The sequence below is a fragment of the Eulemur rufifrons genome, chromosome 2, assembly GCF_041146395.1.
Source record: "Eulemur rufifrons isolate Redbay chromosome 2, OSU_ERuf_1, whole genome shotgun sequence".
NCBI classification, from domain to species: domain Eukaryota; kingdom Metazoa; phylum Chordata; class Mammalia; order Primates; family Lemuridae; genus Eulemur; species Eulemur rufifrons.
In genome coordinates, this window is record NC_090984.1 from 83782830 (window position 1) to 83800994 (window position 18165).

Sequence of the window (18165 nt, forward strand, 5' to 3'; positions counted from 1 at the left end):
GATAACCTTAAAGTCAACATTTTCCCTATCCAATCTTGCTAGTTATATATCAATAAATTTCTTTTCATTTTAAGGAAGCAATTATTTAAAAGTCCACTTGAACCTTACAAATCAGTTTCTTAACAGTTTTGTTAATAAATTACAGAACCTTTATGATTTAGTTCAAATTTATGTTCTGAAACATTTGATTTTCATCCTCACTCCCTTCTACATTAATGTGACATTCAAAGGTTAAATACTGCTCAAATATAAAAATATTTAATTCCTGTTGTATAGTACTAAAAATATAACAAATCTGTTGTATATACAGATGAAGTATATGCAAAGATTTGTACAATAAAAATAGCTGAGAAGTGCTTACAACGCACTTAATACCTATACCTACATGTAACTAGATGGCTATAAAAACTATAGACTAGGACTAAAAGCTGGGTTGTTACATCCAGATTATAACAACATTTCATTGTCACAGAGAGACGGAAAACGACAACAGAAGCAATTTTCTTCACTGAAAATGTTTCTTCTTTCATGTGCCTCTGGTCAGTTACTGAGGAATAGATATACCTCTTAGACAAGGGAACAGTTTTAAACAAAAAATTCATTAGAAAAAACTGCTAACATGTCAAAGTGGATCAAAGATTTTGTAACTCTAGTAGTAAAATTAACATGAACCAATTCCATATTTGCTAAATGGGAAATGTATGGACTATACGACCACATTTTAAAATTATACAAACACTTTCAGAAGCTAGTCAAGATACACAAATGAAGGCTTTCTTTTCTAAAAGAATGGTACAATTTAAGGATTAAAAAAAACACCCCAACATATAGATAAACAACAAAAAACATTTTCTCACCCCCTAAACAGAGAAACATATTCACATTTTCACAAAAATTAAATAGACATAAATGGTTCTTTAGTTTCTTCTCAAACTTAATTTTAATTTTCACTTGAGAGTCATTTTATTTGTTACACATCCTATAGCACAGTTAGAGAGCTTAATTTTTTCAGCCCAAAGCATAGAGTTAGGGTTACTACCATAAATATAGCAGAGGAAAAAAGAATTTACTATCAATTCAAATAGAGATCACTGTTAAAGGAAATTCATGTGCTGGAAAGCACTATTTAACTTTTTCTTTTTTTAAAAATAAAGTTTTAGTTAGAAATTATTATGTAGTATTAGCAAAAGTATGCATAAACTCAACATACAACTGCAAATGTTAATTTATTAAATGCTAACATTATTAATAAAAATGTTCTTTTATATATTAAAGTCTTATACAGCAATGAAAAAGATCTAAAATACTATTTTCAATAAATTTTCTTACTAGTTCACCTCTTAAGGAAATTTTCTTCATTATATAATTATGAAAGCAAGAGAGTATCACAAAAGGGGGTTGCAGATGACAATGACATACTATTCTCTAGAATAGAAAAACTTAATAACCTTTCCTTTTATAAAAGCTGGCAACTTGAAAAATTCCAACCACAGGGAAGCAGCCTTGTATGTCTCAAACCTGCCAACTATAATGAGAAAATTCCAGGCAATCTTCCTTGGACCTCAAAGAAATAAAGTTAGATAAATTTATAAAAATTAAATAGTAACTAAAAGCTAGAAGCTGGGAATCTTCTTAGTTACCAAAGAGAGAAGAAAAGAAAAGCTGGTTAGAAAGGTTATTAGCAAACCCTTTCCCCTGTAATTGCCCCATCTTTTTAATTGACTTTTGAAATGCTATATTCACAGTATGGGATTTTTCTTATTCAGCAACAGTGACAGGAATACATACTTTACCCACCAAATTGTTAAGTGTCATAAATCCTTACAGTGCCACCAACACCTGTGCTACCACCCCAAATTAGCTTGAACAGTAAAAAATTCCATTCTTTTACTTTCAACCTATCTATGACTTTATACTGACAGTGTGACTCTTACAGACAGTATATAGTCAGGTTTTGCATTCTTATCAAATCTGACAATCTCTGCCTTTTAATCAGAGTATTAATTGACTTATACTTACAAATATATTTGTAGTTATTGATACAGGTCAATTTAGGTCTACCATGTTTCTATTTGTTTTTCTCTTTGTCCCATCTGTTTTTTGTTTCTCCATTTCTTTTCCTGGTTTCTTTTAGTTAGGTTAATTATTTTTTAGTATTTCATTTTAATCCCTCTATTGGCCTTTTTTAAAAAAAAATCTTTTTATCTTGGAATAATTTTAAACTCAACAGAAAGTAGCAAAAATAGTACACGGAGTATACTATAGGTACAAGTATCAAACAGCAGTAAGGGCAGTGTTGATATTATGAACACCAGACTGCCCAGGCCCTCAAAGTCACTGTGATTTGTTCATAATTCCAAAGAAAGGGGCCTGTGGGCAGCAACAAGATAGATGGGACTGGGAAAGGGGAAGATGGATCAGGCTGAGCCTCCCCTAATGTTAGCATCTTGCACAGGTATACTTATCAAAATTAAGAAATTAATGTTGGTATAATACTATCAACTAATATATAGGCTTTATTCATATTTCTCTAGTTTTTCCACTCATAACTTTTTCTGTTCTGGGGTCCAATTCAGGATACCATATTCCATTTTGTTGTCATGTCTTCTTAGTTCCCACTAATCTTTGGCAAATTCCTCAGTCTTTTCTTGTCTTTCATGACCTTGACGTTTTGAAGACTACTGGTAACTTATTTTGTAGAATGGCCCTCAATATGAGTTTGTTTTTTCACAATTGAATTGAGGTTATACATGTTTTGACCAGAGTGACGCGCAGCACTAATCCATTCAGTTCAACCTTTTTTTTACTGATTATTGCATGTGCTTGGATAAATTGTAAAATGAGTGAAATAGCGATCTAGTACTGGATTTAAGTATTTACCAAATCACTTATTTGAAGGCCTGATTTTATTTGTATCATTCATCCCAAATTAAACAATAGGCTTTCATTTGTTAAACTGCTAGATAAACATTTCCTGGCCTAGTGGGTGAGGTGAATAGAGAATCAATTTTCATTTTAACTCTGAGAGAGAACTAAATTTAGATTAAAGTATATAAGTCACAAGAAATAATTATCTTTTGGTGGGTCATCTTTATTTGCATGCTAAAGAGTTGTACAGTGTCCTAAACTTCCTTTAGTCTCTTTAACTCAATGCTCACTCTGAGATTAATAGGAAAATTGATGAGGAAAATACTGAATACAGTCAGCACTCCTTATTTGTGGATTCAACTAACCATGAATCAAAAATATTCAGGCAAAAAACTAACAAAAAACAATAAAAAATAATACAAATTAAAAAAATACAGTATACAACTATTTGCATAGTATTTACATCAAATTAGGTATTACAAGTAATCTAGAGATGATTTAAAGTATATGGGAGGATGTGCATAAGTTATATGTAAATATTACACCATATATAAAAGGAATTTGAGCATCCTCAGATTTTGGGATCCATGGGGCATCCTGGAACCAATTCCACATTGGATACCAAAGGATGACTATACATCCAATCTATTTGTGTCAACAGCTATCCTAACCAAACAAGGTCAGAAGAAAAAAGGAATTATTATTCATTTTAATGTGCCTGAAGGCAAGAACTCTTTAATTTCTTTGAAATCCCCCAGAGAACTTAATAAGTCTTTGAATATAGTATTTTAAAATGTTTTTAGTCACTAAATGGGATTTTTCTGGAAAGCCATATTTGAATAACTCCACTGTACTGTGATCACCTACTCTCTCCAAATATCCAAAGGATATTCCAAATATCTTTTCAAAATGTATAATATTCACTGTCTACTATGTTGTGCTGTACTTATCATTCCAAATCTCCTGACAATATAAAGCAAGGCTTTATCATATATACATGAGAAAATTTAGGTGAAAAAGGTATTTTCCCTCCTTCAAACTAAAGAAATATAAAATTTCACAAACTTAGAAGAGCAAAATTAATCAAAATATTATATTTTTAAATCTTTGAGGATATAAGTTTGAGGTTATTTTCCCAATAATGGTAGCTTTTTGAATGTAAATATTCTTTCCTTAAAACTAGTTATAATTTTCAAATGTACCACAAAATTTCTCATAATCTTCAAGGTCAAATGTCACATCTTGACATATAAATGTATTTTGATATAATACTAAATAACAAATAAAATGATTGCAAATTGTGACAAAAGTATATATGCTCAATTGAATTTATCTTTGTCAATAACAAACATGCTAAATATTTACCTATGCCACAATACATTATAAAAAATCAATTTTTTCTTCTAATGAACCTCAAAGAATCATTTTTGACAGAATACAGCATAAAAGTATTTTAACAGTTGAACAATTTTCCATTATTACAAATTAAAATTTTACCAGTGTATTTCCTTAAAGATAACAAAATATATCACCATAATATCCCAGTTTGATACTCTAGAATTGACATACACACATACTCACAGACATTCTAAAAAAATCTACCACACAAACCATGTTCTTATATCAGTCTTAGTTAAATTTGGGCACTGAGATTGGGACAACGAAGGAGAAAAAATGCGTTGTCTAGGGGGTTTCCACTGAGAAATAGATGGCACTAAGAGATGCTCTGTCTGCAAGAGAAGGAACAAATTGACCAGAAGGGTGGCTTCCAAGAAAGAACCGATGACATGTCAAGGGGGCTTCCAAGGACTGAACAGATGCTTGGTCTGTGATACGAGAGCTCCAAGGACTGACCAACCAAAAAGAGGTAGAAAGGCCACAAAGTGGAGATATGACCAAGGCCACAAAAGAGGCTCTTTGGAACATGTGTACAAATAGGGTGACAGTATCCTCAAGTGACCTACCCTCATTAACATAGTAAAAATCACATCCACCCACGCCATGACAGTTTACAAATACCATGGTAACCCCCAGAAATTGCCTTACAAGGTTAAAAATGGGGAGTGTTCCCAGTTCCAGGAATTCTCCAATCCATTCCAAGAAAAGTCATGAATATTGCACCCTCCACTTAACATTAAATTAGGGAATCAGCATAAAAGGGGAAATCTTGTTAAACTCAGGGTCTCTTCCACTCACGGCGGTTGACCCATTCCTTCTTCTGAATGTACAGTGCTTTAATAAACTTTGGCACTTTGCTTGCTTCCATCTGCTTGGTCTGTTCATTTGCTCTGTTGACTTGGTATCAGCAACTGTTCTTTAGTATTGGGAACCAAGAACTAGAGAACATGGACCTGACAGCTGGTCCCCACACCTGACAAGCACTTTGAGGAAAACTGAAATATCCTGATTCTATGGCAATCTGTAGGAATGTAGCTACAGCTCTTATACTGAACTGCTCTTCATACATTGACATATAAGAACTTTGATCCTGAACTTCTCAGTGAAATAAGGACATACTTGACTCTACATGAGATAGTATTTTTAAAACTCCTAGAGTATGGTATTTAGCACATAACAGACAACTATTATTATATAAATTTCTTAGATTTAACTGCCAATTTATTCAGAAGTCCCAAGTCTCTTCAGTTATATAGACTTTTAAACAACCAGATACAAAAGATATTTTAATTTGATATAAGCTAACCTATACAGTTTCCTTGCTTGTGATAAATGGGTATATACATATGTTGAGAGAGAGATTAAGAGAGCAAAAAGTAGACGAGAGGAAAAAATGTGGGATGTTACTGAGAAGACAAAATCCCCTATTTAAAGCTTACTGTTTTGCCATTAATTATGTTATAACAATTACTTATAAACATGTAATTCATTTTTTTTTCCAGCTGCATTCTGTGAATTACCTGCTCAATACTGAGGTTTTTCTGCTTTAGAGCTGTTTTATGAGGGGAAGGGGAAAAAAATTACTTCATTCTTATTTTAATTCTCTGGATTCGGTAGGGCTTGCCAAGAAACCTCCCAAATAAAGGCAAGCATGGATGAAGAAACGCTTTTATTAATAGAAAAAAACTGTAGAGAAATCTACAAATTCTAATCTGCCTATACAGTTATACTCACAAGAATAGTTGATCCCACTGCCTGCAGTAAATGGAACAATAGAAGTATTTTTAACTTCACTGCATTATTTTGAAGTTTACTCAAGATTCAGACACGTAATGAAAACATGGCAATCTTGGCTATTATACAATATTTTTAACTATTGCAAGCATATCCAAATGCTGAATAAGGAAATCTAAGGAGTAGATTATTTCAAATTAAAAATTGATATGGTTATCAATAGGGAGACAGCTAAGAGATATACATAGGTAATTAAAGTTTTTTGTTTTTTGACTTCAGGAAAAGAACCAACATTAAAATATTACAAAACTGTCCTTTTGATATAATGACAAGGAACTTTTTGGTAAGTTCAACTTTCTTTGATAACTAAAAAACTACCAAAAAGGACTAATTCAGGGAACACATTACAACAATGTGTACATTTATAGTAAATTGTGTTAGTGTCATGCCATTGAACATACATATTAAGTAAAATAAAAATTGAGATAGTTCAGAAATTCATAGCAGTTTTTAATTCTAGAACAGTATTTTTTAAAAAGCAAATTTTATAAATTCTAACCCTCCTGAATTATTATGTCAAACTTATGAATTACTCTAAATTTTATCGATAATTTATTTGGTTTATAGAATATATTAAATATGTTGATTGGTCTTACCATCTTTTCCATCTATGGATTTTGACACTTCAATATCAAAATTTTCCTGCATCTGCTGACCCCTAAAACAACTGAGATGTTCTTGCTCAATTAAATTACTTTCTTCTTCTTCTAGAGGCTGCCAAGTACCATCAATAAACCACTGTCCGCGCATTACTGGTATTTTATCAGCTTCTGAAAAGAGAAATCACAGAGTCACACATTTTAGGATTCAACCTCCTAAAAAGACATAGTACCTACAATTTCGTATTAGGTTAATAAGTATGAAATGTCCAATTTCCTTAAGTACTAAATTTGACAGTTGATATCTCTGACATTTCATTTTCACTTGGATACTTATTGTTTTATTTTTATTGTGAAGGTACATCCTCAGTCTTTCAAATGCATGTTTTGGCTTGTTATTATCTTTCAAATTTTTTTTAGAGCAATTTTTGTGAAACCATGGATAAGTCAAAAATTCGTGTTATTTTCAAATATGAGTTTCTTTGTGGAACCAGTACAGCACAGACAGCTCGAAATATCAATGAAGGGTTTGGGAAGGACGTGGCTAACGAACGCATGGTATGTCGATGGTTTGAGAAGTTCCGTTCTAGTGATTTTAATTTTGAAAATGAGCCACGTGGGCAACCTGAAACCACGGTGGATAATGATGAGATGAAAGCTGTAGTGGAAGCAAATCCATCTCAACCTATGGGTCAATTAGCAGTAGGTCTGACATTACTATTCCAACAATATTGGACCATTTCAAACAAATTGGTGAGGTAAAGAAGCTGGATAGATGGGTTCCACATAAACAATCGTCAGAAGAGGAATCGTCTCAAAGCTTGCCTTTCTTTGCTGTCACGACATAAAGGCAAACCATTTCGACACCCTATTGTTATGTGATGAAAAACGGATTTTTTTGACAATCACAAGCATTTGGCACAATGCTTGGATAAAGATGAAGTGCTGAAACACAGTCCAAAACCAAATATTCATCCAAAAAAGTTAATGGTGTCTGTTTGGTGGTCCACTGCTGGTATTATCCACTACAGCTTCATGAAATCTGTTCTATCGATTACAGTGGATGTCTACTGCAACCAATTGGATGAAATGAGGATGCTTATGATTAAGCAGCTGAGATTGGTCAATAGAGACAGGCTAATACTCTTGTAAGACAGCGCTTGACCACATGGCGCACAATCAACGTTGCTCAAACTAAAGAAGCTGCACTTGGAAACTCTCTGTCATCCACCACATTCACCAGAAGAAGTGACTACCACTTCTTCCAGGCTTTGGATCACTTCTTGCCAGGAAAAATATTCAATTCTCAACAAGCTGTGGAAAATGCCTTTTGCAATTTCATCACCACTGGCTCTCCAGGGTTCTTCACTGTTGGCATAAACAAGCTACCATTATGATGGCAAAACTGTGTCGATAGTTTAGGCACATACTTTAATTGTACTGCTTCTTCGAGATATAATAAACTATACTTTTGATTTGAAATCAGACATTTCACATTTAATGACCTAATATTTAGCTGTTGCAAAAACAGATTTTCATGACCTAATACAATCATTTAAAGTTTTAAAATCCAAATTTCAAGGCAGAGTACATCATTTTCTACAGCATATAATTTTACTTATATTAAATATTATGCCTAAATTTACTTTAGCATTAGAAAGGTAGATGAGTAGCTATCTATAAAATTGAGATCCTGAGTAACCAAAATTAGTAGGCTAAGGCGTTAAGACAAGTTTCATGCAAGGTTCTGGTGATTTCCAATGTCTTAGAAAATACTGATATAATATCCCAAAAATAGTATTTAAAAACACTGAGTGTGGTAGTGGTGTGTTGTACTTTTTATGGCTGCCTTGGAGGTTATGGGCTACTAGTTAGTATACAGGAATAAATGAAACTGTTAATTATGGTAATATTATAATATTAATATTTTCACATATTTTAGAAAAAATTCAAGAAAAATTTTCTTGAATAACTTAACATTTCTCTAATAATGTTCCTAGAAACAGACTTTTAGTTGTTATTTATTTAAAATAAACCACAATGGTTAGCTATCTTAAATCCTTTAAAATTTTTTTTTAAATAAAGCAAAAATAAATAAAAATAAAAATAACAAAACCCTAAAAGTAAAAAACAAAATGAAATAAGTGAATCTAATTATGTAGCGTGCTGGTGGTTTAACCACATAAAGAGAAATTATTTCAAATGAATTTATAACAGTCATTTGTACATACATATTAGGAAATATCCTATGGATAAAAAGAACCGCAAACATATCTTAAACCTTTTGCAATAAGCACAGTGTTAATAATATTTTATTAATTTGAAACTGTGGGTTAAGATGAATGTATTAATTTTGTTAATATCATTAGGAAACCAGATTTTTAGCAAAAGACAGAAGAGATACAAATACAAAAATCAAAGATATAAAATCCTTATGATTGTAAATTTTAATTAGAAATGTCAGCATGAATTAATGATGTATTTCCTCTTTTAAAAATGTCCTAGCTAGAAAAGGCCTAAAAACAGAGACCAACCCAAGTATAAGTGAGGATTCCTAATATGAAGATTGTGATTTTTAAATATCATTTCCCACTAGAAGAAAACATCATTTCCCACTTTGAAAAAATGGCTAACTCCAGGTTTAGGACAGAAAATGTACTAGATGATCTTGAAACATCTTGTCATATCAGATTTATACTGTGATGTATTAAGAATTTCCTATTCTGTGTTTCTATTGCTTCTTGCATTCTCCTATATTCTGCTATAGCAATTCTGATATATTTAGATGAATAGCTATCTAAATAATTGAGATCCTAACCAAAATTAGTAGGCTAGGAGTTAAGGTAAGTTTGATGCAAGGCTCTGGTTACTTCCAATGTCATACAAAATACTGATATAAAATCCCAGAAATAGTGTATTTCTGGTAAATTTAGGTGCTGTTATTTGGTACACAGACACAAAAAAATATTATAACATCACTGTGAATTACAGCTTTTAACATTGTAAGTGTACTCTATCATGTTTAATGGTTTTTTGCCTGGATTCTACTTTGTCTAGCAAGATTGCAACCCTGATTTCATATTATTTCTATTTGCCTGTGTTATCTTTGCACAATCCTTTATTTTTAACCTTTTGAACCACTGTATTTTAGATATTTCTGTTGTATTAATGCAGGTAATAACTACCATAAAGTGTTATTTCAATAAATATGTGTTGAATGATGCCGAACAAGGCATACCTTATTCAGCATTACCCCCCTGGTTGGTAAGTTTGGTTTCCTGAGTACTTTTCATTAGTGCTCCAAACAGGGTCCTTCCTCAGTTTGAGTGGTGCTTGCCAATCTGCTTAGTTGGTTTATGCTACAGCAGTCTCTCCAGCCACTAACAGTCTATTTTCTGATAATTATCCTTTGATTCAGAAGAAAGAGCTTGACTATTTTCTAGAGATGAAACAACAGGGGATTTTTTGAGGGGTCAACTTTTTCACTGAATAACACAGGTTCAGAGAAACACACAAATCATAAGCAGCCAGCCAAATGGCTTTTACAAGCGTAACTACAGCCAGACCAATAAAGCACCACAGAATCCCCACTTTGCCTCTCCCTTCCAGACACAACCCTTCCCTCCTTACTAAGGGTAAACACAATCCTAACCTCTAGCACTACAGGTAAGTTTTACTTTTTAAAAGTTTATGTAATGGAATCACAATGTAGTATGATTTTATTTGGTTTCTTTGGCTCAACATTATGTTTGTTAGAGCCACTTAGAAACACAGGATTATTTTAATGGTTAAAGTACTTTCCAGGTGTTAGCAGGTTAAACATCAGAAACCTGTGAGCTATGTTCTTGGTCTACATACTTCTACCATTAATAAAATGATTCTAAATAATGTAGAGCCATCAGCCAATAAATTCCTAATTCCTATGCTGTAATAGATATTAAATCATCAAGTTGGGACTGGATCTCCATCTCTAATGCTGGGAAACCACCCTAAATGGTACTTTAGTCATATACATGTAGAACCTGCTTTTTTGGACTGGATCATCCTCACCTCTCCAACATGGATATCTTCTTTTGCCTAGCTCAAGCTTAGAACACCCCAAGCCAGGCTGCCCCCATATCTGGATACTCTCCTATGACCAGCCTAGGCTCTGATACTTCACACTAAGCCATCAACCCACTTGGCCTCCAATATCCCATGCTCGGCTCTCCTTGTGAGAACACGTTGCCTTCACCCAACTTGGGCTCTCCCACCCCAGGACAGGCTGGTCCTGCCTGCCAGGCAGGGTAGGAGGAAAAGAGAGAAGGGCTAGTGTGGTGGTTCTCAACTAAATGATTTTGGTCCCTAAGGGACATTTGGCCAGTTTGAAGACATTTTTGATTGTCACAACTGGTATTTAGCGGGTAGAGGCCAAAAATGCTGCTAAACATCCTACAATACACAAGATAGCTCCTCCCTCCCCCCATTCTCCCCAACAAAGACCTACAAGGCCCCAAGTGTCAACAATGTTGATGTTGAGAAACCCTGAGCTACCTTTAAAACCTAAAACACTGATACCTTTTTACAGAGCAATTGCACTTCCAGAATGTATTTTATAGAAACTCTTACTAAAATGTTCAGAGACAGTATAAAGATGTTTACTCCAGCACTGTTATAATAGAAACAAAAGAATAGCAAAATATGGGCTAAATTTCTATCAACAGAGGAATGTTGCTTGTTACATAGGTCATAAAAAATATTCATCATATAAATAAAAATATCAATAAATGGACAAAACATCCATAGTGGAGTAACATTAAGAAGTCAGTCTATTTTTATTGACATAGATCATCTAGAATAAAAATGAAAAAATAAATTACAGTACTACATGTATATGTGTGTATATGTACATATAGTGTAATTCTATTTTTGTGCAAAACATACATTGACATATGTATTAAAAAGTGAAGGAATGTATGCTAAGCTGTTACTAAGTTATCTATGAGAGACAGGAATACAAGGAACTTTCAGTTTCTATACTATAAATTTCTATAGTACTTGACATTTTTATAATACATATGTATTAGTTTTATATTCAGGAAAAAGAAATATCACATATTTTAGAAGAACTGCTAGATGACCATCCTTTATCATTCTCCCCTATTCCTTCTAACAGAATACTAATTCAAATAGCTAAAAGACTATTTCTAATCTCCTAATCTCCTTTACAGCTAGGTTTGGCCATGTGATTGGGTTTGGGTAATAGAATAAACCAGAAATTCCTGGGTCACACAGCTTTTTGACCTTTTCATCTTTCTTCCCTGCCACCTATATGTCTTGAGCTCTTGAAGCTCTTTTGGACCAAGTCACTTACAAAGGATGGTTATTCCTTCTGTGAATAACATAGATTATTACAGTGGAGCTGCTACATAGCTCTTGCATACTTTCTTCAATGTGGAGAGAAATATACCCATTTGTGGTTAAGCCACTGTCACTTTGGCTTTTTTTATTATGTATAAAAGTATCTAATACTATCTGATATACACCTGTATGTATACAGTTTTTAAATACATCTCACTTTGTAGTTATAGAATGACAAGATCTGGACGCATCTGCATAGTTCTTTAACTATGTAGAATGGGACCAGAGGAAAACTTTTCACAGGGTTAATATAAAGAATATGTTGGAACTAAATTAACAAAATATTGTTTTTAATTTATAACAATATTCATTAAAGTCAATTTAAACTTAATGTAAAGACTAGCACTTATCATTGCTAACTGCCTATCAGAAAATAACTAAGTCATTACCCTAATTATAACTATTAGGCAAACCATGAACAAAGAATGGCCTTCATTAGAATCAAAAGGAGAGCATGGGTTCTTCTTGACTGGAAAATAATTCCAAGGTCCATTTTCCACTATGAACATTTCACTTCTGCAAATGCTTGAACAGATCTCTTAGGTGTGGGTAGGGAAAAATTTACAATACAGATATTTATGCATAAAAAGTTACACTTACAGGAGGCAAAGGGAGCAACTATGTATAAGATTTCTAAAGGTCTGTTTTTGAGAACTATTTATATCCACATTATACTTTGCAACATATATACATACAGAGGAAGCCTTAAGGGCCTTTTCCCTCCAGCTTAGCCATGCCCCTACAGCCTTACCTACTTAGCGTCCAAGGCATGCCTACACTTCACTGCTGTGGAAACTTACAGGGCAAACCAGACCATACTTGACTTAAAGAGGAAGGAAGTCACAGAGCAAGGGAAAATAGGAATGGTGGGGTATTGGTATTTAAGAGAAGAAATCAGACCTGGCGTGGTGGCTCATGCCTGTAATCCTAACACTCTGGGAGGCCGAGGTGGGCGGATCGTTTGAGCTCAGGATTCGAGACCAGCCTGAGCAAGAGTAAGACCCCATCTCTACTAAAAATACAGAAAGAAATTAGCCAGACAACTACAAATATACAGAAAAAATTTGCCAGGCATGGTGGCACATGCCTGTAGTCCCAGCTACTACTCGGGAGGCTGAGGCAGGAGGATCGCTTGAGCCCAGGAGTTTGAGGTTGCTGTGAGCTAGGCTGATGCCACGGCACTCTAATCAGGGCAAAAAGAGCAAGACTCTGTTTCAAGGAAAAAAAAAAAAAAAAAAAGAGAGAAGAAATCAGCAAGGATTAGAAATAAGGAAAGTAGAAGACACAAGAAAAGGGGAAGGAGGTATGAGAGACAAAGAGGATAGAAAAGAAAGAGGTGGAAAATTAAGGAAATGCTGTTGTTCATTCTTAAGGTTTGTTGTAAACTTAACTATCTGGGAACTCTGAATATATTTCTCATGGAATTAATGCTATAAATGGTGGCTAAGGTCTGAGCGCCATTTAAACTATTAAATACCTAACATATTAATGTGCTATTTCCACCAAACCATACTTCATAATGTTTTCTTATAGAAAAACACATTCTAAGTTATAATTCAGGCCAACAGCCGTGTATTTCTCCAACAGGGCAAAAACTATATCCCATAAATATGTGTATCTTTTTAACAGTAGCTAGGCTTGGGTAGGTAATGGTGATAATGACTCTCCTTTCTTCCTCATAGTTAGGTGCTGCAGCAAAGGCATCCGGGCTCTTTCTGAATTAGAAAGCCAAGAAGCAGCTGATTCTCTTGGGACTTGTGCACTACGGACTTTGACTTTCCCATATAGGTCATGCAAAAGCTGTTAAGCATTACCAAGGAGAGACTAGGGATCTTGGTATTTTGGTAATTATTTTTAAATATATTACCAAAAAAAAGCACATTAGACAGCCAATCTAAGAATTTTTCACTTTGATGCTTAATATACACTGAATGAAAATCCATTTTATAGTAAAACAAAGTTTCAGTTATTCAGATATAATTTCTTGACACCCTAATTAAAATTAATCTAACGCAATAATACCTTAGTTATTGAAATGTAGTATTGTGATAATTAAGCTAACTCTACAACCTAAAAACACAGAAAACTTTCTAAAGCATTTAACATTTTCCTTAGTAAGCTGAATGGGCTAAATATAATTTTACTTTTCTAGTTGACACTTTAATTTATTACGAAAGGGAGCTTTGTTGGGGAAGCTACAGATGTCCCAGTGGGAGCACAGGACTGAATGGGTTTTGACCACAGAGGATATACTAAACATTGTCTATGTCTCTACTGTTAACTTTGTTTACTGGTAATCTGTATCACTCTCAGATGAGAAGTTATACAGGTTAGTACAACACAGAGCTATGTAAAATTCATTGCTATGTCAAAATCTGTTAAAACATCTCTTTTCTCAAGTGATTTCTTTACCATAAATAAAACCATCATCTATGGTGACTATGCTTTTCAATGTCTATGATATTCAATACATTTATCTTTTATTTTATATTACTAATAATTTACCTATCAATCTGCTTATCAAAACATCTACCTCATCTACTATTAAGGTTTTCTATTCTCATTTGTATAAGTAACATGTGAAATAGTCTTTACAGTATCTGTCATCTGTACTAGTATAATTTGTGGAACCTTCAAATTTTTTATTATTTTAAGATGATAGCAGACCTTCTTTATGCCTATCACTAAGCCCTGCTTGACTTTAACAGAATGGTTTGTATGCTATTCGTGATACTGAAAATCCTGAATAGTGCCTGAATATAAAAATGATAGGCCAGGTGAGGTGGCTCATGCTTGTAGTCCCAGCTACTCAGGAGGCTGAGGCAGGAGGATTGCTTGTGGCCAGGAGTTTGAGACCAGCCTGGCCAACATTAGTGAGACCTGTCTCCAAAAAAATTAAAAAAGAAAATAGTTGGGTGTGGTGACACGCACCTATAGTCCCAACTACTCGGGAGACTGAGGCAGGAGGACTGCTTGAGCCTAGGAGTTCAAGGGTGCAGTGAGCTAGTGAGCTACGATCATGCCACTGCACTCAAATTTAGAATGGTGGGCCAGGCACTGTAGCTCACACCTGTAATCCTAGCACTTTGGGAGGCCGAGGTGAGAGGATCACTTGAGGCCAGGAGTTTGAGGCTGCAGTGAGCTATGATGACACCAGTGCACTCCAGTCTGGGCAACCAAGTGAGACCCTATCTCAAAAAAGAAAAAAAATTTAGAATGGTAGTTACTTCTGGATTGAAGAAGGGGAATGGGAGGAGATTTTGATTATATTCATAAAGTTTAATTTCTTGAGCTAGGTGAAAGAGGTACTAATTGTTGGTTATGTTATTTATACTTTTTTATATGTTTTAAATATTTCATAATAAAATAAATAATTAAAAATAATAAACTGACAGTACTCAGATAGGTGATAAATAAAAATATATTAAGTAAAAAAATGAATAAATGTTTAATTAACAAATGGAATGAAAGGTAGTAAATTAGGAAGTAGTATCAAAATGTTCCCTTGCATTAGAATACCTGAATACTTGCTCATTCACTAGATAAGAACTGTAACCTGAAGGAATAATGTAGGACAAAGATAATTAATCATTATCCTAATCATCATTTAGCTTGGCTGCAATGTTGTAACTGTAAAGTTGGACTAGTAGTTAGCAATTATACAGAATTCTACCTTATGAAAAAAATACCTATACTTCAAAATATACCTGGGATCATATTTGAAAGTAACAGTCACATGAGGAATACTAAATTATGTTTAGACAAGAGATAATGTCAATAATATCTACCACTGACCCAGTTTAAAACTAGTTTCATAGAAATAAGAAATTCTGGACAATTATATCCTAAATATTATCTGCTTTTTTCAAGAAACAAGGCTGTAAGCATTTTTAAAACCAGCATACACGTCTTAGTGCTTCAGCAGTGTCGCTGTAAAATTAATTAAATGGTTTACTGTTCCTGTATTAGCTTGCTAGGGCTGCCATAACAAAATCGTACAGACTGGGTGGCTTAAACAACAGAAATTTATTATCTCACAGTTCTGGAGGCTAGAAGTCCAAGATCAAGGTGTCAGCAGGTTTGGTTTCTTCTGAGGCCTCTCTCCTTGGCTTGCAGATGTTCACCTTCTTGCTGTGTCCTCATGGCCTTTCCTCTGTGTATGCATGCCCCTGGTGTCTCTGTGTGTGTCCAAATTTCCTCCTCTTGTAAAGACACCAGTCAGATTGTATTAGAGCATATTAGAGCCTACCCTAACAGTCCCATTTTAATGTCATCACCTCTTTAAAGGTCTTAGGCTTTAAATACAGTCACATTCTGAGGTACTGGGGGCTAGGACTTTAACATATGAATCTTAGGGGAGACACAATCCAGCCCACAACAGTACTCAAAAGTTTTTACTACATGATTCTTTCAGGCATATCACATTATGTCCTCCTCATTTTCGCAAATTTCAATTCACAGAAGGCAGATTTTAGATGTTCTTAGCAATCTCTTCTATTCCAATTTGGAGAACAGACTTTAAATTGTAGGCCATTTTATACTAAGTCTTTGAAGTTTAATATTTTGGTGGATCTAGGCAATGCAGAACTTTCCGTGCTTAGGCAAAAAATTCTCTCTTGGTACTTGGCAAAGTCAAAAAAATATTTGATCTAATCTGCATAGATATGGGAGAGAAACCTGTGCCAAAAAATGGAATATACACATTAAAACAGATATCTGAATTTTCAAAGTTAATTTTAGCTTAGTGGAGATCATCAATTCCATATTGACTAAAGACATTCTATCAGATTATTAAAATCAAAAGAATATGTATTAACATAGTTGGAACTTTCATTATCAGCAGAGTGTCATTCATATTTGTTGTCTGTCTTCTCTTTCTCCTCTACATTTTCCCCATGCTTTTAACCTGGGGTTTCCAAACCTGGCCAATTATCAGAATCACTTGAAGAATTAAATTAAAAGATAGGTTTTTCATATTCCTTCCTAAACAACTTAATAAATCAGTCTATGGAGATAGGGTCCAGAAATATGTATTTTTTAAAAAAGTTCTCCAAGCTATATATTACAAAACAAAATGCTCACAAGTGACCACTGGGTCCCAACCAGTTTAAATCAGTTAAATCTCCAAATCTGATTGTTTGCCAAAGGAAAAAACATTTTGAACACATTCTCATGTATACATATTTATAAATTATGTATGTGTATTTCTGTTCTAAAATGTTTTATTCATTATAAGACATACAAAAATAGAAACATCGAAAGGATGAAACAGAAAGTAAATATAAATTCAAACATTTTCATTGTAACACCCCCAAATGCAGTGTTTGCACACCCTATTTTGGAGACCACTAATTTAAATTACTGAGGATCTTTGCATCTTTGATTCCAGCACTGTCTTCTTCTGAACTCCAGACCTATATATCCAACTGCCCACTGGATGTTTCTACCTGGGTATGTAGCAGGCACCTTAAATGCAATATGTCAAAATAAACTATTATTTAGCTTCCCTCTGCCACCCCAAGGTGGGGTTGGGTAAGAAATCTGTTTTTCTCCCACAATCCAACCAAGTCAAAACATTAAAGATAACCTGGACTATACTTCCTCTTACTCATAATGCATTGATATTGCATTAAGACATCCTACTTCCTTAACATTCTCCTCTCTCCTCCAATAACCATTCACAGAGTGCCACCCTAGATCATCACTGTCTCTCACTTGGAATACTGCAGTAACTCTCTAAAGTGTATCCTGATTATGATCTCACTTTTCCAGCTTTCTATTTTTCTTTCACACTGCTGCCAGAGTGATAATCTAAAAATGCAAATCTGATCCAAATTATTTCCCCATTTTATGTCTTCCAGTGCTTCATTCTCACATGATAAAATTCAAATCTTCAGTATGAAAAGGCCCACCTCAATCTAGTCCCTGCTTGCCTACCCAGTTTTCTTCTTCTACCTTATTCCCAATGCTCCTGTCAAACAGAACCTCTTTAGTAATTTGAACGCATTATCTTCCTTTGTGACTCCTTGCTTTTATACATGCCATTCCTTCTGCCTAAAACACCCCTTTTCTTTAAAAACTCAAGTCAAGCATAAATTTCTCTGGA

At 34.0% G+C, this 18165-nt stretch overlaps 1 protein-coding gene across 3 annotated transcripts in view; it reads right to left on the minus strand.

The window, feature by feature from the left end:
- Positions 1 to 18165, minus strand: part of DDHD1 (DDHD domain containing 1) — an 81501-nt gene that overhangs the window by 46593 nt on the left and 16743 nt on the right. For 2 of the 3 annotated variants that reach the window (XM_069464928.1, XM_069464927.1), the window contains exon 2: positions 6657 to 6830. In XM_069464928.1, the coding sequence (XP_069321029.1) occupies positions 6657 to 6830 (174 nt within the window). Of the gene's footprint in view, positions 1 to 6000; positions 6022 to 6656; positions 6831 to 18165 lie in introns of all 3 variants that reach the window. The other variant, XM_069464929.1, reaches the window with a different exon arrangement.